Here is a 27,123-nt window from a genome sequence, read left to right on the forward strand (position 1 = left end):
TTAATTTTATAACAAATTTAAAAAATTATTTAGAATTCACGTAAATTATCTACTATTTTGCAAACTGAAAAAAATTAATTTAATTTAAATAATCGGTTATTTGATTATCATATTAAAGTAAATATTTACTTGTAACAAATAATTTTTATTTGGATCAAGTAAATTGTATTCGGTTCAATAATTATTTATATTAATATAGGTACTAATTATAAATATTAATACTTATATATTAATATTTTTATTAATTATCAAATAAATTAATAATAATAATTTTATATAAATAACTATTTATTTATAGTAATAAATAATCGATTATTTGAATCAAATAAATGTTTTTCTTCAATGCAATTAACTCAATGTGCATTTTGCACTTCCCTTCATTGACAATAAAAGAGTTGAAAATGAAAATTATGGTCATGAGGCTGATACCGCTCATCTATCGAGAAATTATAGTTTTTCTCAACTATACCTTGCATCCGGTTTCGTGTACATGTAATAATGTTTTTATAAAATTTACTCCTATGATGATGCATTTCCATTGTATACATCAGAAGTGAGAACTCTTAAATACTTTAAAGACATTTCATTTACAAACATTGTAATGGCCAATTAACAGCAAAAAAAGAAACATTTACAAATCATTTATCCATTTACATTAATAATTGGAAATTAATTACTTATATTTTTCTCGTGTATAATTATAATATAAGTGTTGGGAAAAATTAGTAATATAAAAAAATTAATTTTATATTAAGAGGAAAATCCCTCTGTCCTTTTAAAACAAGAAGTTCTTACAAATAAATTTTATTCTTATTTTGAAATGTAGAATTTAACAAAAAATTTATCTGAATATTTGAAATTTTAATACTCTTTGACTAATTTTTATTTAATTCTATATGTAAATAAAGAAAGATCTATATCGATATATGATGTATTGATCTCTTTAGAAATTTATTTATATGCAACTAATTAAAATTACATTAGGAGTTTTCAAATACAGTAATTTTCCATATGTAGTTCATATTGTTGATGATAATTTTGATAATTTTTGATAGATAAATAACAGTTTAACTATAAATAATTGCGAACTAGCGTGAAATAAAACAATTACAAACGTTGGCAAATTATTGATCGATAATTTTCACATGCACACATTTATGCATATTATACAGGTGATTGCATCGATTTGCGACGCTACACGGTCGTTTCATATTATATTGATTAATTTTGCAATTAATATTATTCATAATTATTTTTATTACTGTACTCATTTCATGAACATATAAACGCATGTATTAAGTAATCTTTTTTATATATTTATACAAAAAAAAATTATTATATTATTATTATTATTTAAATTTAAATTAAGCATTTAAATTCTCATTTTAAGTGTTTCTTTTATATTTTGAATGTAAGAATAAATTTTATTCCAAGTATTTTAAAATAGATGCTAAAAATTTAGTCGCAATTTGTTGATTCATTAAACTTAAAACTTATCAAAACTATAAACAATACATAATATGTGACAGAATAAAATTTCATGAGATGAGAACAATAAGATTATTATAAATACACCTACATAGAACTATATATGTGATTTCCTTTTTTATTCATTATTTTTGTTATTTATTTATTTTTTTTGTTGCTTGCAATATTCTATATAGTAATGCACAAATTAAGATTTAACGAACAATTATTTTAATTGGAATAATGATAAGAAACAATTAAATGGGATTATAATTGGGATTAGGATAATTTAATATAATTTTGTTGTTGTCTCGTAAAAATTTTTTTCTCAGAAACATCGTTCAAGAAATTATCATTAATTATAGAGAAAAAACGTTTCATTCTTTAATGAAATTAATTTGAAAAGTAACACGAAATTTTCAAGTTTTTCTTTATAAAAATATTGATTAATTTTTGAATGAATGATAAACATTTTTTTAAAGTATTTTTTTTTCTTTAGAATAATTTTAATAAAAGACACATTCTTTTTGTCAAATATAAATGGAATTAAAGAGAAATAATTTTTTTTTTTTCAAAATATGAGGAATTTCTTTATGAGTCATAAACAGCACGGATAAGGTCAGCAAAGTAGTGGAATATCCTACTTTCGAAATCTATATATGCTTAGATATTACTAATGATTAGTAAACCGGACTAGATTGTTTCGATAGATCGATTGTGTAAATACGCGAAGAAAAAGGAATTTTTTTTATTAAGAATATTCGCTGCACAATTAATTTAACACGCGAAATTGATTTTATTAAAGAATTTAAGAAAAACTAGACAATATATAATTTGGGGTAATTTATTTAAAATTAAAAGTAAATAAATTATATAACTACAAGTAAATATTTTATACAAAGGAATTATTTTTTATTATTTTCGCTAGAAATAAAAAAAATAAATACAAATTTTTTTTAATAATTTTAATTTTTTTAAATAATACAAAAAAAAATTTTTTTTGATAAAATTCATTTGATTCAATTTTCAATTTATTACTCCTGATGATAGGCAATTGCACCTACATCTGTGTAAAGAATTGTTTAATTTTGAATTCAAATTAAATTTGTAAAAATTATTAAAAAATTTTTTTTTAATTTTATAAATTTTTACCTGACATTTTTTTCTGTGATATATTAGCAACAATCGGTTAACTATTAATATAGAAATAATAGTAATTTTCGGGATTTTTCGAATTTAATTTCAATTGCGATGGTAAAGTAGATCTTTCAGATGGCGCCACAAAATGATAAATAAAAAGCCACGTGCGTTTTTGACATTTGAAAGACGTTTTGTTTAGAAATAGTGTCAAAAGTAATTGTCAGTTATATGTAAAAATGTGAAATAATTGAAAGTTGTCGTTAAACGGAAGTAAATAATTTGAGATAAAAGTAAGCGAATTAATAGAAATATATTAATTTACATTTTTAATCATGAAAATTTATGTTACAACATAACCTTAAAATTTTTTTGGTAAAATTAAAAATTTTTCTTTTTTAGAAACAATTTTTAATTATGCTGGATAAGGAATTTTTACGAGCATCACAAAAAGGAGATTTATCAAAACTTATTAACCTAAAAAATGATATTAATGATTGGTCATTAATTCGACATAGTTCTTCGGGTGACAGTCCCTTGCATATTGCAGCACGTGAAGGTCATTTGGAAATTGTGCGATTTTTATGTGAAAATTGGAAAGAACAAAAATGCACGATTGAAGTTGTTAATCTTGAGATGAAAACTCCTTTACATGAAGCCGCACAATTTTCGAGAACTTCTGTTGTTGATTATCTTATTAAAAAAGGTTTTCTTAATTTTCTTTACTAATGTTTAAAAAAAAATTAACTTAACTTTTGGTTTAAAATAAATAGAAGAGAATTATTTCACTGATACCTAAATATTAGTTTTGAATAATAAATTCAAGGATGTCTGACTAGAAGTGACTATTACTACTGACAATAAAATGATAGGAATTTTGAAATGTTCTGACTGAAAATAACAATTACTGTATTTCTGAAAATAATTTTTTAAAAGGTTTTTAATATATCTGAAACTGAACTTTGTGATGCAAAAATTGAAGGATTTTTAAGTACGTTGTCTGACTTAGACTTGATTTTACTACTGACAATAACGTTACATAATTTTAAACATTTTGCCTGACTGCAAATTTCATTTACTACTGAAAAAAAATTTCCTTAGGCTTACTTTAATTACTGACGTAAATAACAATACAAAAACAAAAAAAATGACAAAATGTCTGACTGAAACTGTCTTCTACTACTTGTACAAAATTTATAAAATTTATAAAAACTGACTTACTATAGGCAATATCACAGAAAACTAAAAGGTATTAAAATAAGCTGCAACGCTTCTTATTTTAATCAAATTTTTCTTATTTTAATCCATTTTGGTATTAAAATAAGTAAAAATGGATTAAAATGAGAAGCGTTGCAGCTTATTTTAATACCTTTTAATTTTCTGTGTAAGATTGGAGAAAATTAAAACGTTTTGTCTGACTAAAAATGCCTTTTACTACTGAAACTGAAATTGCGAGAAATTGAAATCTTTTGTCTGATTAAACATGTCTTTTACTACTAATACAATTACAAAGAAAACTACATATACTTTTAGTACAAAAAAACTTTGTCTGATTAAAATCGTCTTTTACTACTGAAACAAATATTTCAAGAATTTCTATGTCTGACTTAATTTGACTGTAACTACTAGTTAAACAACTTGACTGATAAATAATTATATTACTGGTACAAAAAAACATTATGTCTGACTAAAATTTCCGTTACTACTTATTTGATTTAGTAATTTAATGTTACAGAATATGTCTGACTGAAACTAACCTTTACTACTTTCAAAATAAATTCATAAAAATTTTATTTATACTCATATGGAAAGGGGAATATTTTTAAATAGTTTAAAACCTATTAAAAATTTTTACTACCAAATAATTTATTTAGATGCAAATGTTAATACTTTAAAACGCGCTGATTGGACTCCACTGATGTTGGCTTCAACAAAAACAGGATCCGATGCTTATCACTGTATTAAATCTTTATTAAACGCTAATGCAAATTTATCTATTAAAAATAAGGATGGATGGACAGCCTTTCATTTGGCTTGTCGTTCGGCTGACATTAATATTGTGAAACTTTTATTAGAATACTCGCCAAAATGTATTGAGGCCAAGAGCAACAATGGACGAAATGCTTTACATATTGCTGGTAATTTAAATTAAATTTCAAATAAATAAATAATTAATTAATAAACAAATAATAAATGAATAAATTTTTTAATTCTATTTATTTTATTATTTTCTTATTTACAGTTTATTTGTTTATTTATAATTTATTGTTTTAGTCTTTTGATGATTATTTTAAAAAAATATATATATAAAAAATTTCAGCATTTCATGGATGCAAAAATATAATTGAATTATTGGCATCGAAAAATTGTGAATTATTAAATGCACGTGATTCGTCTGGTTCAACATCATTGCATGAATCGATAAAAAGCAAAAATTTAGAAATAACAAAACTTTTAATAAAACTTGGCGCTGATATTACTATTGTTGACGATGTTAAACAAAATATTCTTCATATTGCCGCTGCCGTGGGAAATATCGATACTGTTCAATACGTTTTGGAATGTAACTTGATCGACGTTCAATCAGAGGCTCTGTTTCATATTACGCCATTAGTTGCTGCAAAGCGAAACGCTCAATATGATATTGTTGAATTATTGTTAAAATATTCCTCTGATAATAAACGTGAAGATGTATAGATTTTAACTCAATATCAGTTACTTGGCAAAAAAAAAATAAAATTTAATTATTTGCAAAAAACACCCATGTATCGAAAAATATATTTAAATATTTTATAAACTAATTTTTTTTAAATTTAATTTCTATTTCTTTTTTAATATAAAAATTAGTTAACTTTTATATCACAGAAAAAAAAGTTGGGAGAAATAAAACAAAACGAAATGCAGTGATTCTTCAGAGATTGGTACACATATATTTATTCTGTTTTTGTTTCAGACAGTCTTAGAGAAGCATATAAAATGAATAAACAAGATTATTACAAGTCTGAAATTTTTTTTTTTTACAATTCTTGCATCGTTTCTTTTCATTGGTGCAAGTAGATAAATGAAACAAAAAAAAAAGTAACTCAACAAATCCAGAGTTCCACTTGTTCAAAGTTACAAGTTTTAAATAAAGTTTGCTCTTAAAAAAAAGAATTGACAATAATAAACGAAAAAAGAAACGAAAACAATTGACTTGAGAGAAAGAAATTAGGAGTCAACAAGAGAAAGAAAAATTAACTAACAAGAAATGAATAATAATAACAACAACAATTGCTTTTTTGTTTTGCATTCTCGAGCGGAAATAGAATATTAGCTTTATAAAAAGAGCATTGTGTTGTATTTTCGAAAAAAAAAAATTACCGTTAACTTTTCATTTTCAAAAGGATTCACATTTGACGCTCACATACTTTCTACCATTTAATTCTTTTTTTTTGGAGGACTCATTTATAAAATAAAATGAAAAGTTAACGGTGAATTTTTATTTTTGAAAAAAAGGAAAACAGTATCATTGTACATTTGTCTCTCTGGATTTAATGCGGCGCATATCGATTTTAAAAAAATGACGTTTTCGGCAGCATTTTGGTGAACAAAAAAAATTTTCTTTCGCCGTCGCCTCCTACTCTATAGTTGGAATCATTTTTTATTATATAAATATCCAATGATTATTTGGGACTTTTTTTTTTTTTTTTAGTATTTTTACCTCATGGCTTAATTATTTACATATACCAATTACATTTTCGGTACTTAAATTAATTATACGCGTCAATTGTTACGTTAACTTTTTTTGTTTTATTCACCATTCATACTTACATTACAAGTATTCAACCATTATGTACAATATTTACAGAGCTCGAAGAAACACTTCGACAATAACGCGATACATTAAATTATAATTTGCAACGCAATCGGCATAATAATTGGTTCCCTATATATGCACAGAAAGATCATTCTATGAATCTTATTTTTTTTTTTAATAGTTGTCATTATTTTGTCTTTTAAATTACATCTTTTCAAAATAGAAAAAAAATTCTCTTTTGAAAATTGTCTTTATTGCAAAACAAAAAGTTTTGACAAGAAAATTCTACCTAATCTAGAAATTTAAAAAAACCTATATTTTTTACAAAAAGTTTTACAATTTTACAGAAAAAAAAAAAAATTAGAAATAAATTTTTTTTTTTAGAAAGTTATCTTACAAAAGAAATTTTGTTAGTTATTTTACAAAAAGAATTTAGAAAATTATTTTACAGACAACAAAGTAGAAAGGTTATTTTACAAAAGAGATGTTTGTTTTTTTTTATATTGATTTTAAGTCTGATTTATATAATAATATAAATTGTCTTTCACAATGCTGCGATAGGTGCTTATATTTCAGTGCGAAAACACTTTTTTTTTTGGGAACACTTAACATTTAACACAGTTGTACGTCTAAATGCAGTTATTTTAATATCATATATCAGAGCAAAGTTTTGGTGGATAAATTGATTAATTTTGGAAATTAAATCAAAGCATCGATAATGAATCTCGAGAATATTATAGAATTATTATTTCCGAGAAATTTTTTTTCAAAAAGAAAATTCTTGTGTTCATAGATGTTCTCGAGCGATGCGTACAACGAGCATTTTTTTTCATAATTTATACATATTAAAAACGTTTTTTTTTAAGGAGTGTTAAAAAAATAAATATAGATACATTTTTTAAAAATTAGTAAAAAACAGTGACTATGTTTTGCCATTTCCTCAACGCTTGGAAAATCGCTTATTCTTACATCCTCCTCACACGCACGCTTGCGTCATTAGTACACGGTTTACATACATATACATACATATATATTTATTTATAAAAATAACATTCTGGGACCAAAACATAACATTCCAATGGGGAAAAAAAAGAAATATACAAAGAAACGTTATGCGGACGTGTTTCAATCGATAAAGAAAAAATCGTGTTTGTCTCTAATTTTTATCATCAAATTATAATGAAAAATTTTAATTAAATAAAATATATATATATATCACACAATCAGGGAGTGTTTGAAAATCGTATACAAAAAATTTCATATATAATTGAGAAAAAAAAATAAATTAAAAAACTAATAATTTATCTAATTGTTAATTTAATATTATTTTACAATAATCAGATTTAATAACATCTGAATTATCCTTTAACATATCACGTAGACAATTTTTAAGAATTCTTGTGCAAAAAGTAAGATAATAAAAAGAAATATTATAATTTTAGCGTCAATAAATAAAAGAAGTACAATTTATACAAAAGTTCTTACATTTTCACACTAAATCCGTCTACGTGTTTTTTGTTCATATTTTTTTTATCGATTGAAAACATCGCGGCATTATTGAAAATGAGTTTCGAAAAAAGTCAATTTCCGTTATTTTTGAACGAAATTATTTTTTAAAAATACAAATTATTATTCTGAAGAAGGATAAAATTATTTTAAAAAGTAACTTTTTTTTTTGTAAAACAAAAACTTAAATTAAAAGTAAACTTCTCTTTTATAGAAGAACAAAAATTTCGAATTCAAAATAGCGCAATTTGACTAAACTCTTTAAAACGGCATATCATAAACTAAGAAAAAAAGAAAACAAGATCCGATTGACAATCCTTATTGAGCTATAGGACAATGTCAATGGATCGTGTTTTATACAGTCACAGTTTTTTTTTTTTTTTCTTTTTTTGAAAAAACGATTGTACGGCGCACTGCTTTAAAAATTCATTCATCTCCTCCGAAAAATTCGCCTCGGAAATAAAAGAAAGATGAAGATTTTTTTTTTTTTTTTTTTTTGCGTGCGACTGGCAATCTTATAAGTTAATGATATTTCACGATAAGAATTTCGTGAATTTTGAATGCGATCAATTCCTAATGCACACGTTTCAATCGGTTTCTTCGATCAAGATACATGCGCATGTATCTTATACTCGAGAGAAAAAGGAGGTCCGCTAGTTATGATACAGGACTCGATATATATATATACTTAATCACAGATACACTCATTCGTTCCCAAGTATACATACAAATCGTTTTCGCAAAATAAAAAAAAAAACAAACAAAAAAAAATGTTCCGAGTAACATTACGCACACTTATCACACGCAAAATGCCCTCGTCCAGATAAGACAATTTTTTTTTTTCATTATTGAAGGAAAAGAATTTTTTCTTATTAAATTTATTTTTTTATTCACAAAACATTTTTTCATTTTATTAAAATTTGATTTCTATATTTAAATTTTATATTAATTTTATGTTTTGTTCTTAATTAATTTTGACTCAAAATAAAGAATTTTTCCTTCAAAAATTGATTTTTTTTGCAACTGTTTTTAGTTTTCTTGTTGTTGAAAACACAATAGTAATTTTTTTTCATCCATGACTTTTTTTATAAAAATAATTTCATTTAAAGAAAAATGTAAAAATTCTGAGTTGTTTTGTTTAAAGGTTCACTTATTCTTTTAGTCTATACAGTGTGTTGTTTTTATTTGTGTAACTACACGAGAGAAAAAGTGAATTACGAAACATTTTTGTAATTTTTATGAAGCTATTGTTAAAATTACATGATAGTACAGTAAATATAATGTTTGCTATAAAAGGTAAAATTTACCAAACTATCGTGTAATTTTAAAAAAGCTTAAAAAAAGTAGTTTCAAATGCTATTTTCCTCCGTGTATATTTTTCAAAATTTTTTGTTTCATTTTTGGTGAGTTGAAAAATTAGACTTTTCTTTGTACAGAACAATATTTGTTAGACTCACCGAAAAATTGTCGAAGATATTAAAAAAAAAAGAAAAAAAATTATTGAAATGTTTTCAACAAAGAGAAAGAAAAATATTGGACGATGGCAAATCAGTCGGCGTAATACCTCATTTCGACCCGCGAAAATATAAACGCCTATCTCTCCCTCCTATGGTCATAATATGGCTAAGATTCTCGGCAAAATCGTCTATAGGTATCGCAATTTTTTTTTTTTAACCAAACTTGAGCTACTCTTCGTCTACTTAAGCAACAAAACTCCTTAGGAAAATTCCTCAAAAATACTACAAGTTTTTTTATTTTTCAAATATTATCTCGCTTCAATTATTTTGAATTTTTAAACGAGATTATTGAAATTTACAAGAATTATAAAAAAAAGCTTTTTATTAAATGGTAGTAATAGTGGTAGTAGTAGTAATAGTAGTAGTAGTTGAAGAATTTTAACAAGGGACTCGTTATCAAGACGAAACTGCGGGCGATTTTCTTCAGCTCTTTCTTTCTGGCAAATTTTTTTTTATTTCGTTTTTCTTTTAATGACGATTTCCCTAACATTCGCTGTAGGATGGTGGGGGAATTCCGCGTCCTGTGTACATGTCAGTTTGTGGTTGTAAATGACAGACGACAGTGTGCCCATCGAGAACAGCAACTGTCCTCGTATGATCTTGTGGTGAAATTCCATAAGTTCCAGGTAATCGTGGCAATTCACCTAATTCATACCTGGCTTGTTGTCTTCGTATTTTCTCCCAACATGCATTTAACGATCTCTCTTGAGCTGGACTATATTCAGATGGATCATAATGAGCAATATTATTACGATCACCTTGCGTTTGTCCATAATGATTTAAATTATTACGATCATTAGCCGGCGAATATGGAATCAATGGCCTATGATCGCCATAGCTACGTGATGATTGTCTACTCATATCACTTTGTCGTCTGCCATCCTCATCTGACATGTCTGACACTTGAATTTCACCTCCACGTTCAATTTCCTCATAGACCGGATCATCCTCGCCCACAAGTCCTCTTGCCAACAGCATATGTTGACCATGATGATGATGACCGTGTAACTGATGATGACCGCCACCGGCGCGTCCATCGCGAATTTCCGTATATGTATGATTATACGGAGATGCTGCTCTTCTTCCAGTTGTCCTTGAGCCAACAAGATCATCAACACCACCATTTCCCGTTCGTCGTTCCCGCGTTCTTCCTGAGTAGCCCTGTAAGGTCATCGAGCCATGAGTACGTGGCGATTCCTCTTGTTCCGATCCTCCATGTCCAGAGTCACGGGAGTATGATTTAAAAGAAATGTTCTGTTGGAACAAAAAAACAATAGATATGAAATATTTTTATTCTACTTCCAAGTACTCTCGAAATCTATATCTTAAAATTCAAAGTCTTCTATCGAAAAATGATCTTTGCAAGCAAAAAAATATTTTCAAAAAAAAATTTGCTAGTTTAATAATTAGGTCAAAATTCTTTTCACCTAATTTCTATTTGGACTAGTCTTCAGTTAATCCAAGTTTTATTTTGCCGAATTTTAGTCTGATCCAAATTTTATTTAGGCTTATTTAATTCTGATGTGGCTAAATTTTTAATTCCAATTCTTATTTAGTCTAATTTTTATTTAAATCTCCCCATTAAGCATAATTATCATTTTTGACCTAATCCTCATTTAATCTAATTTTTCTCTAACTTCATTTCTGTTTGGCATAATTTTTATCTGGTAAAATTTTTATGTGATCTAATTTCAATTTGACATAATTTTTATTTGGCATAATCTTTCTGTAATCTAATTTTTATTAGACCTAATCTTTATTTGGCCTAATTCTCATGTTGACTAATCTTTATAGGACATAGATGCAAATGGAAAAATTAGATTTAATAAAGATTTTGTCATATAGGACCAAGATCAGATAAAGATAAAGTCGAATAAGAATTATGTTAATTAAAGATTTAGTCATACAAAAATTATGTCAGACAAAAATTAGGACAAATAAGATAATTAGATTGCAGAAAAATTTGGCTAAAGGAGAATTAGGTCAAATAAAAATTAAGCTAAATAAGAATTAGATTAATAAAGTGTTAAAAAAGAAATTACAAATTAATCTTTTCAAAAACAATTGAATTTTTCAGAGAGCATCTTAAAATGACGTTCTAATTACATTGATAATAGATTTAAAAAAATCATTTATTATAAAAATTCCAAGTAATTATTTTTAAAAAAGCACAATATTGGGAACAAAAAAAAGCTGCAAAATGATCAGTTTCTCAGTGACTATTAGTTTTAAAAAAACATTTTAGAAATTATATAATTCTAATTTCTAATAAATAATAAAATTAATAATTTTGAAGCAAGTCTAGAAGAACAATTTATTTCATCTCATTCAATTTTATTGAGAATTTTTATTTTTTTTTAGTCGAGAAAAAAAAATAACGAGATGAAATAAAATGTACTTTTTCATGCAAAAGAATAGCAGATAGGATGGAAGGTATTTTTTTTTTTTTTTTTGGTGCAACGGGAGTGAATTTAGCAGAATTTTTGGTGCTTGGATACAAAAAAAAAGAAGTAAAGTTATATCATATAGTATTAGTAGTAAAGCGTGGCTCTCGAAAAAAAGCCAAGAGTTAGTTACCTTCCACATGAGGTTTTTGTTAAGGGGTCCCCAGGTGGCAGTGGCAGATTTGGGGATATTGGGAGCTGAAGGAAAGAAGGCGTTACGGGCGTGGGGCAGCGTCGCCACAATATGATTCTCTGAAGTAGAACTTTCGTGTGGCACTGTGACTGCTGCTTGCCTATCAGCATTTGGCCAACCTCGTCCGGACACCAAGTACTGTAAACCAATGGTTAGCCATTCTCCTTAACTATTCGTGGATTCTTTATGTCCCGGTTGTACCTCGGCCCCATTTTTTCAATCAATTTTTTTTTATTTTCCGTTTTTAATCATTTTTTATTATATTTAACTAATTCTTATTTATCAGTAAAATAATTAGTTAATTATATAATTTGATTTTCAAAAATAAAATTAATTTGATTTTTAAAAATAAAATTAATTAAATAATTCGATTTTAAACATAAAATTATTTTTTTTAAATGATATAATTTGTTCGAATAAATCTTACTGAATTAAATTCATTGATTATGTAATTAACCCAAATTCTACTAATAAATTGACTAGAATTTAAATGTTAATTGGTTCATTAAGTTTTCAGAATGTTTAAGATAGAGAATATATATCTAGAGATAATAATTTCTCGTTTATTATTAAATTGTACTATTATGACTCGTTAAGCGAACTATTTTATCATTATTATTATTATTATTATAAGCGTATGATTCGCTTTAATTTAGAATTAAAAATTCCGAAAATTGGTCCTAATTTATCGAATTATTTCTTGAACAATAATTTCTCCAATTAACTAATTTCATCAAATTATTAACGTTTACTTTTATAATATATTTTATATTATAAATATGTACTGTACAATTATATTATTCATTCTAAAAAAAAAATATGTAATTTCCACGAAATTTTCCACATAAAAAAAGGTGAATATTGAAAAAAAAAATTGATTTCAAAATTTTAAGCAAAAAATTTCGGGAATATAAAATTTAAAAATGATTGATTATTATGATGAAATATGAAATGATAATATATAAATATGGTCTTGAAAAAGTATAATTTAATAATGATTTTGTGTCGCTTAGTATCAGAAGTTAATTTGTCTTGAAACTATACTGATGATTTTATCCCCGTTGCACATGGAAACATGTTGTTCGTGATAAGAGACGTGGATTCCAGCTTAGGCTTTGTGCAGAATGGAATCTACTACGATCTATAAAGAAGATACGCGACGTTTGCACGCACGCACACTTGTCCGAAAATTACTGAACGCGTCTCGCGTGACCTATAGAGAACGATCACGCGAGATTTTCTCGCGTGATAAACCGACAGCAAACGTTTTACCGAAGATTTAGGTAAGAAATTTGTAGTGCGCGCGCGAGAATCAGGTTGTTGCAATGCTTGAAAAAACAGATTGTTGCTCTATACAATATATATATATACAAGGACATATATATATATATATATATGAAAACGAGCGAAGAAATAATTACAAGGAAAACTTTAATTAAGAAAATAAAAGAATAGCAAATTACAAGAAAAAAAAAAGGGAAAAGTAAAACTTACAAAAAAGGAAAATTAAAAAAAAAGAAAAAGTAATTACAAAGAGGGAAAAATAATTACAAAAAAGGAAAAAGTTTCCTAAAGAGGAAAGAAAAAAAATTTTCGAAATAAAAAAAAAAATACAAAATTGTAGAATTTTACATTGGAAAGATACACTGGAATTTAGACACGAACGTAAAAATAGAAAGAATACTTGAAATTTAAACAATAACGTTTACTATTTAGTAAATTTTTCATAATTCTTAATATGGAAAATTACCCGAAAAAAATCAATTTCACCTAAAATACAGTAGTTTCAATAATTTTTCCAAAAATGTCGAAAAAGAATAATAGGGCAAAGTACAACAGTTCACGTTAAGTGAGAATGGATTTCATACATGTTGTCCCTCTTTCTCTCTTTCTGACATTGAATCGATTTGAAAAGTTAATCCGGAATGGCCTTTTCAGGTACCTGGTGTTGTAAAACTCGTCGAGAGGTCTTTCGGGTGACTGTATATGGAAGAGGCGTTGGGATATGTTGGAGCCAAATAGTGCCAAAAAGTTTTCCAGTTGCAAGTGTACAAGTTTCGAATGTAGTTTGTAATCGATTTCAATACTGTTAGCCATAGAGTTTCAAGCAAAACTCCTTTGGCTTCGTATCAACTTTGAAAATTTCCAATGAAAGAGAGTATTTTTCACGTATAATTTCAATTTTTTTTTTGCAAAGAACATTCTTTCTTTTTATGAAGAAAATATATGTTTGTTTGCAAAAAAAAAAAAAAGGAAAACTTGACTGGAAATTTTTTTTTGGCAAAATTTGTGTTTTTTTTATGGCGTGCGTGCATGAGTGAGAAATGCGTATTAGCTTTTTTGTATTTTACAAGTGCGATCCAAAAAAAAAAGAATAGTAATAATAGTAAGGCAACATTTCAAAATTAACCATTTTTTCCTTGTTAATTATCCCAATGAAATTTTGAAATGTTGCCTTATGATTGTGATTTTGGAGCCAGAGAAGAACAATTTGCAAACTTTTCTGTTTTTGACATTTTAGAATTTGTATTTTTCTAAAAAAAATTTAATTTCTTTATATTTTTTGGCTTTATAAGTCGAAATTGCTCTTCTCAAGTTCCAATTGCTTTGTACATTACGAATCTTTCAAAAGCACGGACCAGTTCCTTACTGGTTTTTCTCCGTAATAGGAAGAAAATATTTGCGGTTCTGTAAATCGAATGGATAAACCGTTTGGGAACATAAATTTTGTTAAGTGTTTTTTTTTTTTTTTTTTTTTTTGTATTAAGTGCGAACAAAGTAACCGGCAACCGCGTACACCAAACCCCGCCGCAAAAGAAGCATAACAAAATCACCTTTGGTTAGTAAGAGATCTTGTTTGAACTTTGTAAACTAGTTTGTACTCTTGTGTATGTCTAGCGTGTGATAGCTTTTTGTGCATCTAAAAGTTTTAGAATTGTTTTTTTACTTTGTTTTTTTTTTTACAAAATTTACAATAAAAAATTAAATTTTCTCATGCGGGTGAATCAATCGCGTAGCCGTGACAATCCTTAGCTGGAAAAAAAGGCGAAATTAAAAAAAAATTTAATTTACATTAAAAATAACGAGAAAATCAGCTCCAATCTGAATTTTCCAATATGAGGAACAAAATCATTTTCTTATATACAAAAATTGCAAGTTTCTTCTGAAATCTATATGTACAAACTGCATACTTCTCTGGTCTTTTTCAAAATATTCTGTACAAAAGAGAAAAAAAAATTTTTTATTTGATAAACGATCCTTGTTTTTCAATACCCTGGAACAAAGTGGAGTTATAAAAGAAGAAAAATAAGGGTTTAAGAGATGCAGAGATCGAGAAAACAGAGTTTTGAAACGGAATATCCTAGAGAGGAATAATAATAAGAATTGATGCACACTTTTTTTTCCATGGACCAAAAGAGTGGAATCGAGAAAAGTCACGGCCCGTGAAATGAAAGTTAATTCCGTTGTCCAAAAAGAGACATAGAGAATAAATAAAAAAGCACAAAAAAGAGACTTCGAGCGGGGGTTTTTTTTTTTTTTTTTTTTCTTTGGTTTGGTGTATAAGCGGTCTTTGGATACCTTGATGAGTGGGATGCCTATTGTGGTTGCTAGGCGTCATCAAATGTAACTGGTGTGGACCCACTGGCGATCTCAGTGCCAAATTGTTCAAGTTCACGTTTATCGAAAGATTCGTATTGTTACAAGCTGCTGCCAGGTTGCTGTGATTGTTTGGTGAAGTGGTACCCACATTGGAAGCCGCGTGCGGCGACAATCCCGAACTATCCGTCGTTGGTGCTGATGGATTTGATGATGTATTATGAGAACCAAAATCCTTGCCACCATTTGCACCAGCGCCAACTCCACTTGTGCCTGAAGATCCACCCGAACTTCCGGTGACTGTTTTCGAACACCTCAAACACTTTGGTAACCAGGAATGTCTTCTGATGAATTTTCGATATTCCTTCTTCACCTGTAACAATGGGAAATTAGTTTAATTCAAAAATAAAATTTTCTTTAACAATACGAAAATTGTTGTTGAACAAAAGTTTCTTGAAAATGAAAAAAAGAATTTTATTATTTTCGAATAGAAATTGAAAGAGATTTTTGGAAAGAATTTCTCGACTTACTTTTTCATTCTGTACACAGTGGAATAAGAAGATAAACAATCCTTGAAGGCTATTAAGAATAGTGAAGATGTACGCCATCACAATGGTACTTTGATTGAGATAAAGTAGTCCGAAAGTCCAGGTGAGTCCTAAAAGGAACACCAAGACAACTGCTCCTCGTAGCCAGGCCCTGATAAATAATAATAATAATTTATCTATAGTTTCTTCTTGAAATATTAATAAAATATTGTGTTATCTTTAACAAAAAATTGTACACGTACTTGTTTATTTTTCCACTAATTTTTCTGTGCAATTAATAAACATTTCGTGTACAATTATTGTAAAATAAATACTCGAGTGTAAGTCTATATGTTGAGAGCTTATAATTAATTGGTTTAGTCTTTTTTTACTACTACTACTACTACTACTACGTCTACATTGATAACTACATTAATTAAAAGAAAATGAATGAAACTAAAAAAAATTAAAAACCATGCACCATATCGTTTTAAAAACCCAATGGTATTAAAAAAAAAAAGTATTCCTGTTAATTGGCGAATGACATTTTTATGAAATTATCTCTCATAATAATGTGAATATATATATCTTTAAAGAAATTATTCTTTTCTTTCTATTAAGAAATTAATTTTTTTTTGCCTCTCAACTAAGAAATGAACTCTCTCGGAACTTCTCTAATTAATTCTTTAAATAATTGTTGATTTTTAATTACTTCTTCAAGAGATAGTTCTTTTTCCTCATGAAAAAAAAATTGAATTTATCAAATTCAATCATTTAATTCCCAATATATATTTTTTTTTATCATTTTGAATAAATCAAATTAATTTATATTATTTTTGTAAAAAATAATTTTTTAAAGAACCATCTTTAGAAAAAATATTTTTACAATGCTCCAGTGGGTTTTGTTAACTCATTATATGATAAAAAGCTATTCTACAATATTACGTGGATGATTAAAAAAAAATTTAATAAGTTAGCTTGTATGATAAAATGATAAAAAAAATAATTAAAGCTAATGAGTGGGATAAAGGATAATAAAAATCGTAAATATCTTACAAGTGCGCTTGCAATTTGTTGGGAAGAGCATTCTCCTCCTTTCCACTACCAACCAACCACGCCATGCAGAAGAATGTAGACAAGTGTAGACAGAAGTGGGGTAGAAGTTTTTTTTTTGTTTTTTTAAAAAAACAAAATTAAACAATACAGCAGTTAGGTGGTTGTTCCAACACCGTTAATAATAAATTTAATAATTTAAAAAATAAAGCCTATCTCGCAATTTGAATAATAATTTCCGTTTCTTGCCACGAATCAAGCAAAATAACGGAAATAAATTTTCCTTTCATGAATAAAAAAAAAGAGAAATTCATTTCAATCGTGATTATTGTTTTAGTATCTCCATCACCCCTTTATAAAAATAATAATTTTTCGAAAAAAAAAATAATAATCCAATCACCCATTTTGTGAAATATATATACAAAATGATATATAATAAAAATATAAATTTCATTTTTTTTTTGTTTTGAAAAAAATTTTTTCCAATCAAGTCTATTTACAATTTTTTTTCGATTTATTGCATATCTATATAATTTTTTCAAATGTGCAAAATATCGTGACAGGCATGAATGAGTAAAATCATTGGCAAAATATAAATGTACTGTGAATAATAATCAACAATGCGTGTTAAAAAAAAATCTACAAAAATACTGCATTACAATATGAACGCAATATGCGATCATTCCAAACAAAACAAAAATGTGAAAAATCAAACGAAAGAAAAGAATTTTAAAAATTGTTTGATAAATAAAAATTCAAAAAATATGCGTGAAGTCCTGGAAGGTTTTTTTTTTTGAAAGCTAGACAAGCTAAAATTAAATTAAAAGCATAAAACACACTTTTGATTCTACTCGTCCAGAGTTCTGTCGTCGTATGTATAGTGTAATTTTCCGATATTTTGTTATGTACAAATTGCGCAGCGTTTGTGAAAAAAAAAAAAATGAATTGCTTTAGCTTACCTTGCACTGGCGAGGCGAGAATGTTCTTTACTCTTCATAGAAACAGTGGTGTTCGCGTGTCGACACATCATATAAATTGCCATTGAAAGAAATACCAAATTTGCCTGTAAAAATGGAAAAAAGGTTAAAAATTGTATGCTCACTGATAAGGTTGATTATTTTTATGGAAATTGTATAGTTTGAAAGAAAAAAAAAAAGAAGCAGTAACAACTAAAAAAAAAGAGATTAACGAGGTTTCAATTTACATGTTGAAAATTTTTATTATGATTTTTAAATAAATAATATTTGTCGCATAATTACCAGAATAACGAGGATCACAGGTCCGACAAAACTAAAGATGAAATAGTTATCCGTTCTGAGCCAACAGTGTTGTTCAGTACCGTAGCTAAGAGGATCGATTATGCAAGAGACGGCAACTATAACTAATGGCAGGCCGTAAGCTACAAGATAGTACCATCGAAGTCGCGATTTTTCAGCTTCAAAAACTTCGATTAACATCACGTACAACTGAAAGCCTGGTAAATAATATTGGTCAATTAATTTTTTTTTTTTTTAAATTTTTCATTATAATTTAGTTGTTATATCTTTACTATTATATTTTAATTATTATATCTTAATTAAAAATTGAGTCAAGATTGAATTGAGTCTTATACCTTCGAGGAACATCCAAGCAAAGGCGCACAAGAAAAAGAAATGCAATAGTCCTGCAACAATACCGCAGAGAATTCTCTGATCCGTTTGTCCGATTCCACAGACGAAAAGAATCTCAGCGACGAGTAAACAGACGCAGAGATTCTTGTGAATGGTCGTTCTATCAGACTGTAAATAAGAAAAATAATTATTTGATTGCAATTGTATTTTTTAATATTCTTTAGTGACTTTTCTTTGTCATTATATAGACACAAGAATAAGGTACATAGAAGACAAGATCAAAGAAGAGTATTTAAAAAAAAAATAAAATACCTTTAATCCACGAAACAGTTGAAATGTAAGAATTGCCAGGAAAAGACACACAACTGAAATTGTACATCCAATGTATGTCATTATTTGTAGAGCACGATCTTGATCATGAGTCAATTTAACTGCGTGTACATCCATTAAAATTGCAAAATTTGTCAAATGTCTACAAGTACAAACAGTGTGTGTTGTATTTGTATCCAAAACATTGCAACCTTCATTCGACCAGGCACTGTAAATTAATAATTATCATTAACACTTATCTCCAAAAAGTGAGATAAAAAAAAAAAAAAATCAAAAGATAAAGAAAAAATGAAATTTACTTGACGGTATAATCCCAGAAGACACATGTTGGATTAGAAATATTATCAGCGACTGTCAAATGTCGAAAATAAATTTTCACTGATTCTGATAATTCAATATGTCGTCCCTTGCCAAGTGATGCTGAAATGACTTTACTATTTAAAATTCTCGTTCTATTTTCTTTTGGTTTTACTAAAATTTGATCGTCGCTCATAACAACTGTTGGTACTTTTTCAACAGTTTGTAAAATTTCTTCGAGTCTATCGAATGCCATGAAAACAAGTCGTACAATTCCACCCTCACTGTTCTCAATAAGAGCTCGCCTTGGCAGTTGTATCGAGGCGTTCCATTTTTGTTGAGTCGATTTCGAAGGAAATACTTCCACATTGTTATTGATATTGCGCGTCTCCAGTACACGAACTTCCATTACTGGAAATAAAAACAAAAAATATTACAATCAAGACATGAATTCTACAGAAATCCGAAAATTCCTAAAAAAAAAAAAAAGAAAATTGAAACTTACGTATATTTTTGCCCTCCTGAATTATTTTCCTCTCGTGTCTAAGTGTCTCGGCAAGAAGAAAGGCATTTTCTTCTAAACCAATGAAAAGTGATGTTGCCACTGCCATTTGATCATTTTCACTGAGATCACGCCACGATGCCAATTGTGCCTCATCAAGAAGATTACTACCCGTTCTAATGACACCTTGTAATAATTCAGTGACACTAACTTCCCGTTGGCTTGCATCCTGATAAGTTTTAATATCTTCGGCTAATTTTTTTGCCATATTTTGAATGATTTTGGTTGTTATTTTCATATCACCACCATACAACATTTGACTATTGTTTGTCACTTGTGATAAATCACGGCTAATACCAAGAATCACATCACCTTCGGCGATTCTATTCTCCAATGATGTCAACCACACTGAACGACATTCGCTGAGATCGGGAGTGTCACGATCCCAGGATGCAGCTGAATCACCTCTGGCAACGCAATTCCAACGTGCATAGCCATTTGCACCACCAGGACAATTTTGTACCGCCATGTCACCAGCACGTGTGGTATTCCAAATCAAATTTCTGGCCTCTCTCGGCAAGCATAATTGTCGACCATAATCATACCACTGGCCATTCGAGCTCGATTCTGGATACTGTGTACTAGGCACTGAAATCAAACGATAGATGATGATGATTCGTCTACTAAATCTATTTCTGGTAAATTGCAGACCAAGTCAATTAAGATAGCAGATTGGCGACGAGGCCAACATTTCCGAGTTAACGGAAATAATTTTCCTCTCTCTCTCTCTCTTGTTATTATATTGCAAATTACAATTTTCTCAATTAGATACATGAAAATGATTTTGAAATATTTTCTGCTTTTTTTAATTTTTTTTTTCAATTTTTGAAAGGGAGTATAATCCACAAGTTTTTATTATTAAATTGAAATATAAACAAGTGGAACTTTTTTTTTTTTGTTGGAAATTCTATAAGATTGGTAAATATTTATATGCATTGGAGAAAAGTCTCAATGTATATATACTTGAGGTATTCTTTTTGAGCAAGCAATATCCAGAAAATATTTCTCATGCATCTGAATAAAGAAAGTTGGTTTTCGAAAAAAAAAAACTACATCGATCCCTTTGAAACGTGTGCCTCATGTAACTTTTCTCAATCTTGTGTATATGTATATATACTGAAAGAAGGCTTCGTATATAAAGAAACTAGATTCCACTAATGTGGTTGCATTTTACTATATTCATATAATTCTTCGAAAGACCTTTTTCTTTGGATTTTATTTATCTTACATTTCGTCAAAATTTACGAATATAATATTTTATAAAATAATAATTACCAGTTGTTCTACGACTAGTTCGCATTGAAACAAACATTGACGTTGTTGTTGCCTGCGTTGTTTCCGGTTCGACAGGCACTTCAACTGATTCAAAATCGCTGACAGGACGAACCAAATCCTCATTCTCGTCGACTTTTACATCACTACCGAGTCTCGTCGACGTAGGACTAAAATTAAAAAAAGTAATAAATTATCAATTAGTTTATTTAATATTACATGATTATCGAATATTATATATTCCTTTAATTTTGATTTAAAACAATCTGGGATTTTTTTTTTATTATATTAAAAATTAAAAATATTTAAAGATAACAAAAATTCATTAAGTACTTTAAATTTCTTATTCAAGTATAGTACAGCAGATAGACGCAAAAAAAAGAGAGAATATAGATCGAAGTGAATACAATGAATAAATTACAAACTTTTGAAATAATTCCTTAATACACTTCAAAATACACGACAGATTAAATTTGAAATTAATTGATGAGAATTCTGTTGAATTGAATAAGAGGTCAAAGGCTGAATGTTTTATGTTTTAAAAGCGAATGTAAATATAAATTTAAAGAGTATATATTCATTTTATTTGGAGAAATTAAATGTCAAAAAAAAGAGAGTTTTCAAAAATTTAAAAGGAAAGACTTTTTTTTAATAACTTCAATTTTTATTAAAATCTGTCATTTAACGTCTTATATAAATTAAAATCTGACGGAGTTTTATGTATATATATTCTCATTTTATTTTGAAAATAGATTTATAATTTTATGGCAAAAATAGTATAAGTAAATATCTTATTCAATGTATTATTTAAAAAAGAAATTATTATCAATAATACAGTAAATACACATTGAAAAAAAGGATTGGTATTGACAACCAAACGTTTGGTTGGTATTTAAGCAATCAAAATTTTTTTGTTGAATCAACAAAATTTTGGTTGTCCCAATTAAACTTTAGTTAGGACAACAAAAATCGTTTTTTTCTAATTTTGGTTGTGTAAAACAAATTTTGGTTGCGACAATTAAAATTTTGTTGATTCAACAAAAAAATTTTGGTTGCTTAAATACCAACCAAATGTTTGATTGTCAATACCAAACCCTTTTTTCAGTGCATAGTATTCTCTAAATCTGAATTTGTAAAAAATTTTAATTGACTTATTTTGCGATATAAATAAGTTAAATTTGCTAATTAATTAATGATTGTCTTTTTAATAATTTATTTATAAATTTTTAACTTATTTATTAGTAAATTTTGACTAATTTATTAGCAAATTTTAACTAATTTATAATTTATAAATGAAATATTTAAATTTAAAAATTATAAATTCGAAATAGTTTAGTTTGTTTTGAAGCGATTTTGTAATTATCTTTATACCTGAATCCCGAGCTTTATGTTTACATTGTAGTACAAAAGGTATCTTAAGTCGAAGGTCATAAAAATGGGCGGATTAAAAATCCTAAAGATAATTCAATTAGTTGCAATTCGTGTCTTGACTTGTTTAGACGTAATCGTGTAAATGTTACAATTTTAAAAGGAAAAAAAAAATTATCTATTTTCTTTATCGTATTTTATTTCAAGTGAATAAATTCGGGAATGTTCGAAATTCTTAAAATCGCGATCGTTTAAATCTTGAGAAAAAGTATTTTCCGGTATTATCTATTTTTTAAAAAACACAGTTTCGGAAGTGTTTGAAATTTTTTAAATCGCGTGTGTGTGTTTCCAGCAGATCTGATATATTAGTTGCAGGCTAAGGTTAGTGATATATTTTTGATAAATTTTGTTTTTTTTCTATTAAACAAAAATTAAAAAGTATATTGACCCAAAAAGGTTAATAATTATTTAAAGTTCCGGAAATTATCTTTTAAAAGACGGGGAATTTTTTTTTCTAAAGTTTTTGTAGCAAATCTGATGGAACTATATTTAACTAAATATTTAATGATTTTTTTTCCCAAAAAAGTATTCATGATTCATAATTCTTTTTTCTTCCTTGCAAGTATATGAATATATAACTGACCTCGGTAGAGTTGTTATTGAAGGGGTAGTGGATGGTACTGAGTGTTGGGGAGGCTGTTGAGCAGCTGGTGTTGTAATCCTCGAGGGTGGTCGGACTGTTGCCTTAACTGTACTCCAAACACTGGGCTGGGACGTTATCAGCCATGGTGGACTAGGACGTGACGTAGTTGTAGTCGTAGAAGCTGTGGACATAATGGAAATCATTTTAAAAACTAAAATTTGCACAATCGATTATTTTCATCCCTATATTTATAATAATAATATAAAGCAGGGAAAATTTTCGTAGTAAAATTCTAATTAAATATTATATATTTTATTCTCAAAAAAAGGATCTTATTTTTCTTCTTAAATCATTTTATAGAATTTTTTTTTTCTATAAATCCAATTTTATCAGGCGTTAAAATTAATTATTTTCTCCATTAATCATATGAGTCAGCCCATTTTCTTTATATTTTTTTTGCTCCTTCGCAAATACATATCTAAAATTGTTATTTTTAAATTAATCTAAAATTCCATATAATCTCTCTTCTTCTCGATTATGAATAATAATTAGCAAATATTTGTGATTGTAAATGAATACTATTTTCAGACATAATAATCAATATTTGTGTCTGGAAAAAATTAGGTCATTGTTTGTATTTTCGTCCTTAGTGTATCCTTTTTGAAAAATTAAATTCAATTCCTTCTTTTTTTTAAATTGAATTTTAGTGTTTTTATTTGCCATCGTAAATAGGAAATTATTATTTTTCGTCAAGATATATAAATAAATAATCAGCTTGACCTGAGATATTGTCGACGTTTTTTTTTTATTTTAAAGATTCATTAGAGATGTAATTAAAAGCGAATAATAATAATAATAATAATAATAATAAGAAAGTTATAAGAAAAAAAAAAAAAATAACTGGGCTGACTAAAGTGGACTCTTTCCACTTGAAAAACCAATATACATGTAGGTGAGTCAAGCAACTTGTAATGGAGCGACGCGTTTGTTCTCCATCATCGTCTATGCATTATAAGCAGTGGCGCATGAAATGAGATCGTTATCGCTCTCGTAATGAAATCCTTATCGCGACAAGTACGTCAGAGTTCAAACGCACAGCAAGTTCGATTCTTGTACGCGAATAATAATAATAATAATAATCATATACACTCAGACTGTTGAAAAACTATACAACTCCTTTTAAGTATTCATAAATTTATGTATACAGAGGAAACACTTAATTTTTAACATTTTACAATTATACTTTTTTCGTTTTATTTTCTTTCTTTAGATCTTAAATCAAAATCAATTGTTAAATTTTTTTTCAATTACGTATATTAGGACGTTTGAATTTACTCAGATTAAACCGAATTTTTATTGAACCAAATTTTTATTACACCAAATTTCTATTTAATAACATTTTTATTAAACTAAATTTTTATTTAACAACATTTTTAATAAACCGAATTTTTATTATACCAAATTTTATTATACCAAATATTTATTTAACCGAATTTTTATTTAATAGAATATTTTATTAATCGAAGTAAATTACAATATAAAATGTACATTTTAATATTAAGTTATTTTATGTAAAATTTGGCTTAATAGAAAGTAAGTCTCATAAAATTCGGTCTACTGAAAATTTAAACTATAATAAGTAGTAAGGAATGCGTTCCTTTGAAACAAGTTACTCGCTCAGATTATTTCTTTCATTTTGGCAAATTTCCAAAACATAGCACATAGCCGTAACAGCTGTTAAATAGAATATAATTAAGTTAAATATATTATAATATTATGCGAAGATGTAAAAATCTCCCTATTTTTGTAAAGTGAAAAAAAATTAACATTGGTACTGAAAGATTTTTCCAAGTTTTTTTGTTTAAATTATGACATTCCTCTTCTCATTTAATATATAAAAAACTTTTACTTTTTTATTTCATTAAATGATTAATTTCTTCTTTGCAAAAAAAGAAAATATAAATTTTTTCCTTGTTAGGAATATAAATTTTTTTCCTTAATTTTCTAGAAAAGTACCTTTCACAGCAGTAGTTTAAATTTTATTCTTTAATTATCTCTCAACCAAACGCAAATTATTCATCTATAATCTTATAACTGAGTTAAGAATTTTGCGCATTTTATCGAGAAAAAAAGAAATCTCTTCAAGATTTCCCTTGAGTAACTGGATATTTTTCTTTATAAATAAAATTTACTTACCAAAAGGTAAAAAATTATTCTCGTCGATAAAATAATTTTTTGGTATTTTTGTTTTGAATTATAATAATTGTCCATTCGAATTTATCGAAGACAAAAAAAAAAAAAAAACGATTTTCTACTTACCAGAAACGCACTGATAATGTGCCTCGAGATATTTTAAGGTGTTTGGACACGGATCTCCAAACTGTGAGGTCGATGCCACAATACTGCAATTCTGCTGCTGATTACACCTGTTCGAAAGATTGCGAATGGAACAATTTAATTATCGAGGTTTTTTTGATTGTATATAGCTTTTTTTTGCAACGTGTGTACTGCCATGGATGACGTTTTTTTTCGTGTCTTCTTTTTTTTTTTTTTTGAAATGTTGGCCCGAAGGCAAGTCACGACTTTTGTTGAGTATTGAACACACTCGTCTTGCCGATCGCATTTAATTTTAATCAAGTCGATGAAAAGTCAGTCCATCGAGGATAGTTTTCGCTTTTTTTTCTGTTTTCTATCACTATATATAAAGGGGCCCCGAATGGACTTGGCAGAAACTTGAGGGAAACGAAGGTAACTGTCTAGAAACTAAACCCTTGTAGATCGGGGTGGTACCGTCCGGTGGTGACGAAGGGTCGTTGAAACGCGGTCCACGTATCGACGCTCAGCCTACCGTAAACCGAGGTTATTATCATTGCCTTCAGGGAGAGAGTCGTGGGAGCCGCATCCCCTTCTCTCTCTCTCTCTCTCTCTCGCTCTCTCGTTTTGTCGATTGATTTCCTGCCGTAGGGGGCACATCCGACGATGAGTGCCCATTTCAAACGCCATATTACTGCGAATAACTCGCTACATCGTAATCAGGATTTCTCGAGCAAACCAGAAATTTCAAGTTTCACTCCATTTCTCTCACCTTCTTCTTTTTTTTTTTCTCTTTTTTTTTCTGGCGCCCGCAAATTCCACGCTTTATCTGATATTTTTCATTTATGTATTTTCCTTTTTTTAAGGATACAATATTTTATTGTAATTTTCATTTTTTTTGTTATTAACTAAATAATAATTTTATTATTGTAATTTAGTTATTAATAACAAATCGTATTTAGTTGTAAATAATAAAATTATCTCTTTAAATTTTGTTTAAAAAAAAATTATTTTGCACTTAACAAAATATTTGTGTGCATTTAGGGAAATTTAAAATAAGATGAATTGATTTAAATAAATTTATCTTTATATTTACTCTCTAAATTTGAATTAGTAAAATTTTGTATCTAATTTGAATTACTGACTCACTTTTTGCCTTTGAATTAGTAAAATTTCACTAATTAATAGTAAAATTTTGTTTTTTTTTACTATCGAATTAGTATAATTTTACTAATTTAAAAGCAAAAGATGAGTTACTAATTTAAAAGCAAAAGATGAGTCACTAATTCAAATTAGTAAAAACTTTACTAATTTAAATTTAGAGAGTAAACAATTTTATTTTAATGATACAACTTTTTTTGTAGCAAAACCAATTTTTGGTTAATTAAACAAAATATTGAATAATAATAATTATTATCATTAACAAATTAATTAATTCTGTCATTTATTATTTATTTTATTTATTATTAATAATTATTAATAATTAATAAT

General features: G+C 27.3%; 2 protein-coding genes and 1 long non-coding RNA gene across 13 annotated transcripts in view; 2 read left to right on the forward strand and 1 right to left on the reverse strand.

The window, feature by feature from the left end:
* LOC127291210 (uncharacterized) overlaps positions 1–27,123 on the forward strand; it is a 248,864-nt gene that overhangs the window by 365 nt on the left and 221,376 nt on the right. The gene's annotated exons all lie outside the window — the stretch shown is intronic.
* On the forward strand, positions 2,752–5,603 carry LOC127291206 (ankyrin repeat domain-containing protein 16-like). Its single transcript, XM_051320182.1, has 4 exons — positions 2,752–2,897; positions 3,007–3,310; positions 4,479–4,742; positions 4,925–5,603. Exons 2-4 carry the CDS (start codon positions 3,022–3,024, stop codon positions 5,299–5,301), a joined length of 930 nt encoding a protein of 309 aa, XP_051176139.1. The 5' UTR covers positions 2,752–2,897; positions 3,007–3,021; the 3' UTR covers positions 5,302–5,603.
* The window catches only part of LOC127291197 (latrophilin Cirl-like), a 332,370-nt gene continuing 310,750 nt past the window's right edge, over positions 5,504–27,123 (reverse strand). For 8 of the 11 annotated variants that reach the window (XM_051320149.1, XM_051320158.1, XM_051320151.1 and 5 more), the window contains 14 exons: positions 25,639–25,745; positions 23,320–23,500; positions 21,312–21,478; positions 19,980–20,624; positions 19,477–19,885; positions 19,160–19,385; positions 18,850–19,015; positions 18,497–18,711; positions 18,197–18,300; positions 17,241–17,285; positions 16,188–16,356; positions 15,809–16,030; positions 12,001–12,198; positions 5,504–10,677 (listed from right to left, as the gene is read on the reverse strand). In XM_051320149.1, the coding sequence (XP_051176106.1) occupies positions 9,907–10,677; positions 12,001–12,198; positions 15,809–16,030; positions 16,188–16,356; positions 17,241–17,285; positions 18,197–18,300; positions 18,497–18,711; positions 18,850–19,015; positions 19,160–19,385; positions 19,477–19,885; positions 19,980–20,624; positions 21,312–21,478; positions 23,320–23,500; positions 25,639–25,745 (3,625 nt within the window). In that variant the 3' untranslated portion in view covers positions 5,504–9,906. The remainder of the gene's footprint in view (positions 10,678–12,000; positions 12,199–15,808; positions 16,031–16,187; positions 16,357–17,240; positions 17,286–18,196; positions 18,301–18,496; positions 18,712–18,849; positions 19,016–19,159; positions 19,386–19,476; positions 19,886–19,979; positions 20,625–21,311; positions 21,479–23,319; positions 23,501–25,638; positions 25,746–27,123) is intronic. The other 3 variants (XM_051320152.1, XM_051320153.1, XM_051320159.1) reach the window with 3 other exon arrangements.

Source organism: Leptopilina boulardi, unplaced genomic scaffold (genome assembly GCF_019393585.1).
Source record: "Leptopilina boulardi isolate dan_hultmark-lab unplaced genomic scaffold, ZJU_Lbou_2.1 LbouV2_126, whole genome shotgun sequence".
Classification (NCBI taxonomy): domain Eukaryota; kingdom Metazoa; phylum Arthropoda; class Insecta; order Hymenoptera; family Figitidae; genus Leptopilina; species Leptopilina boulardi.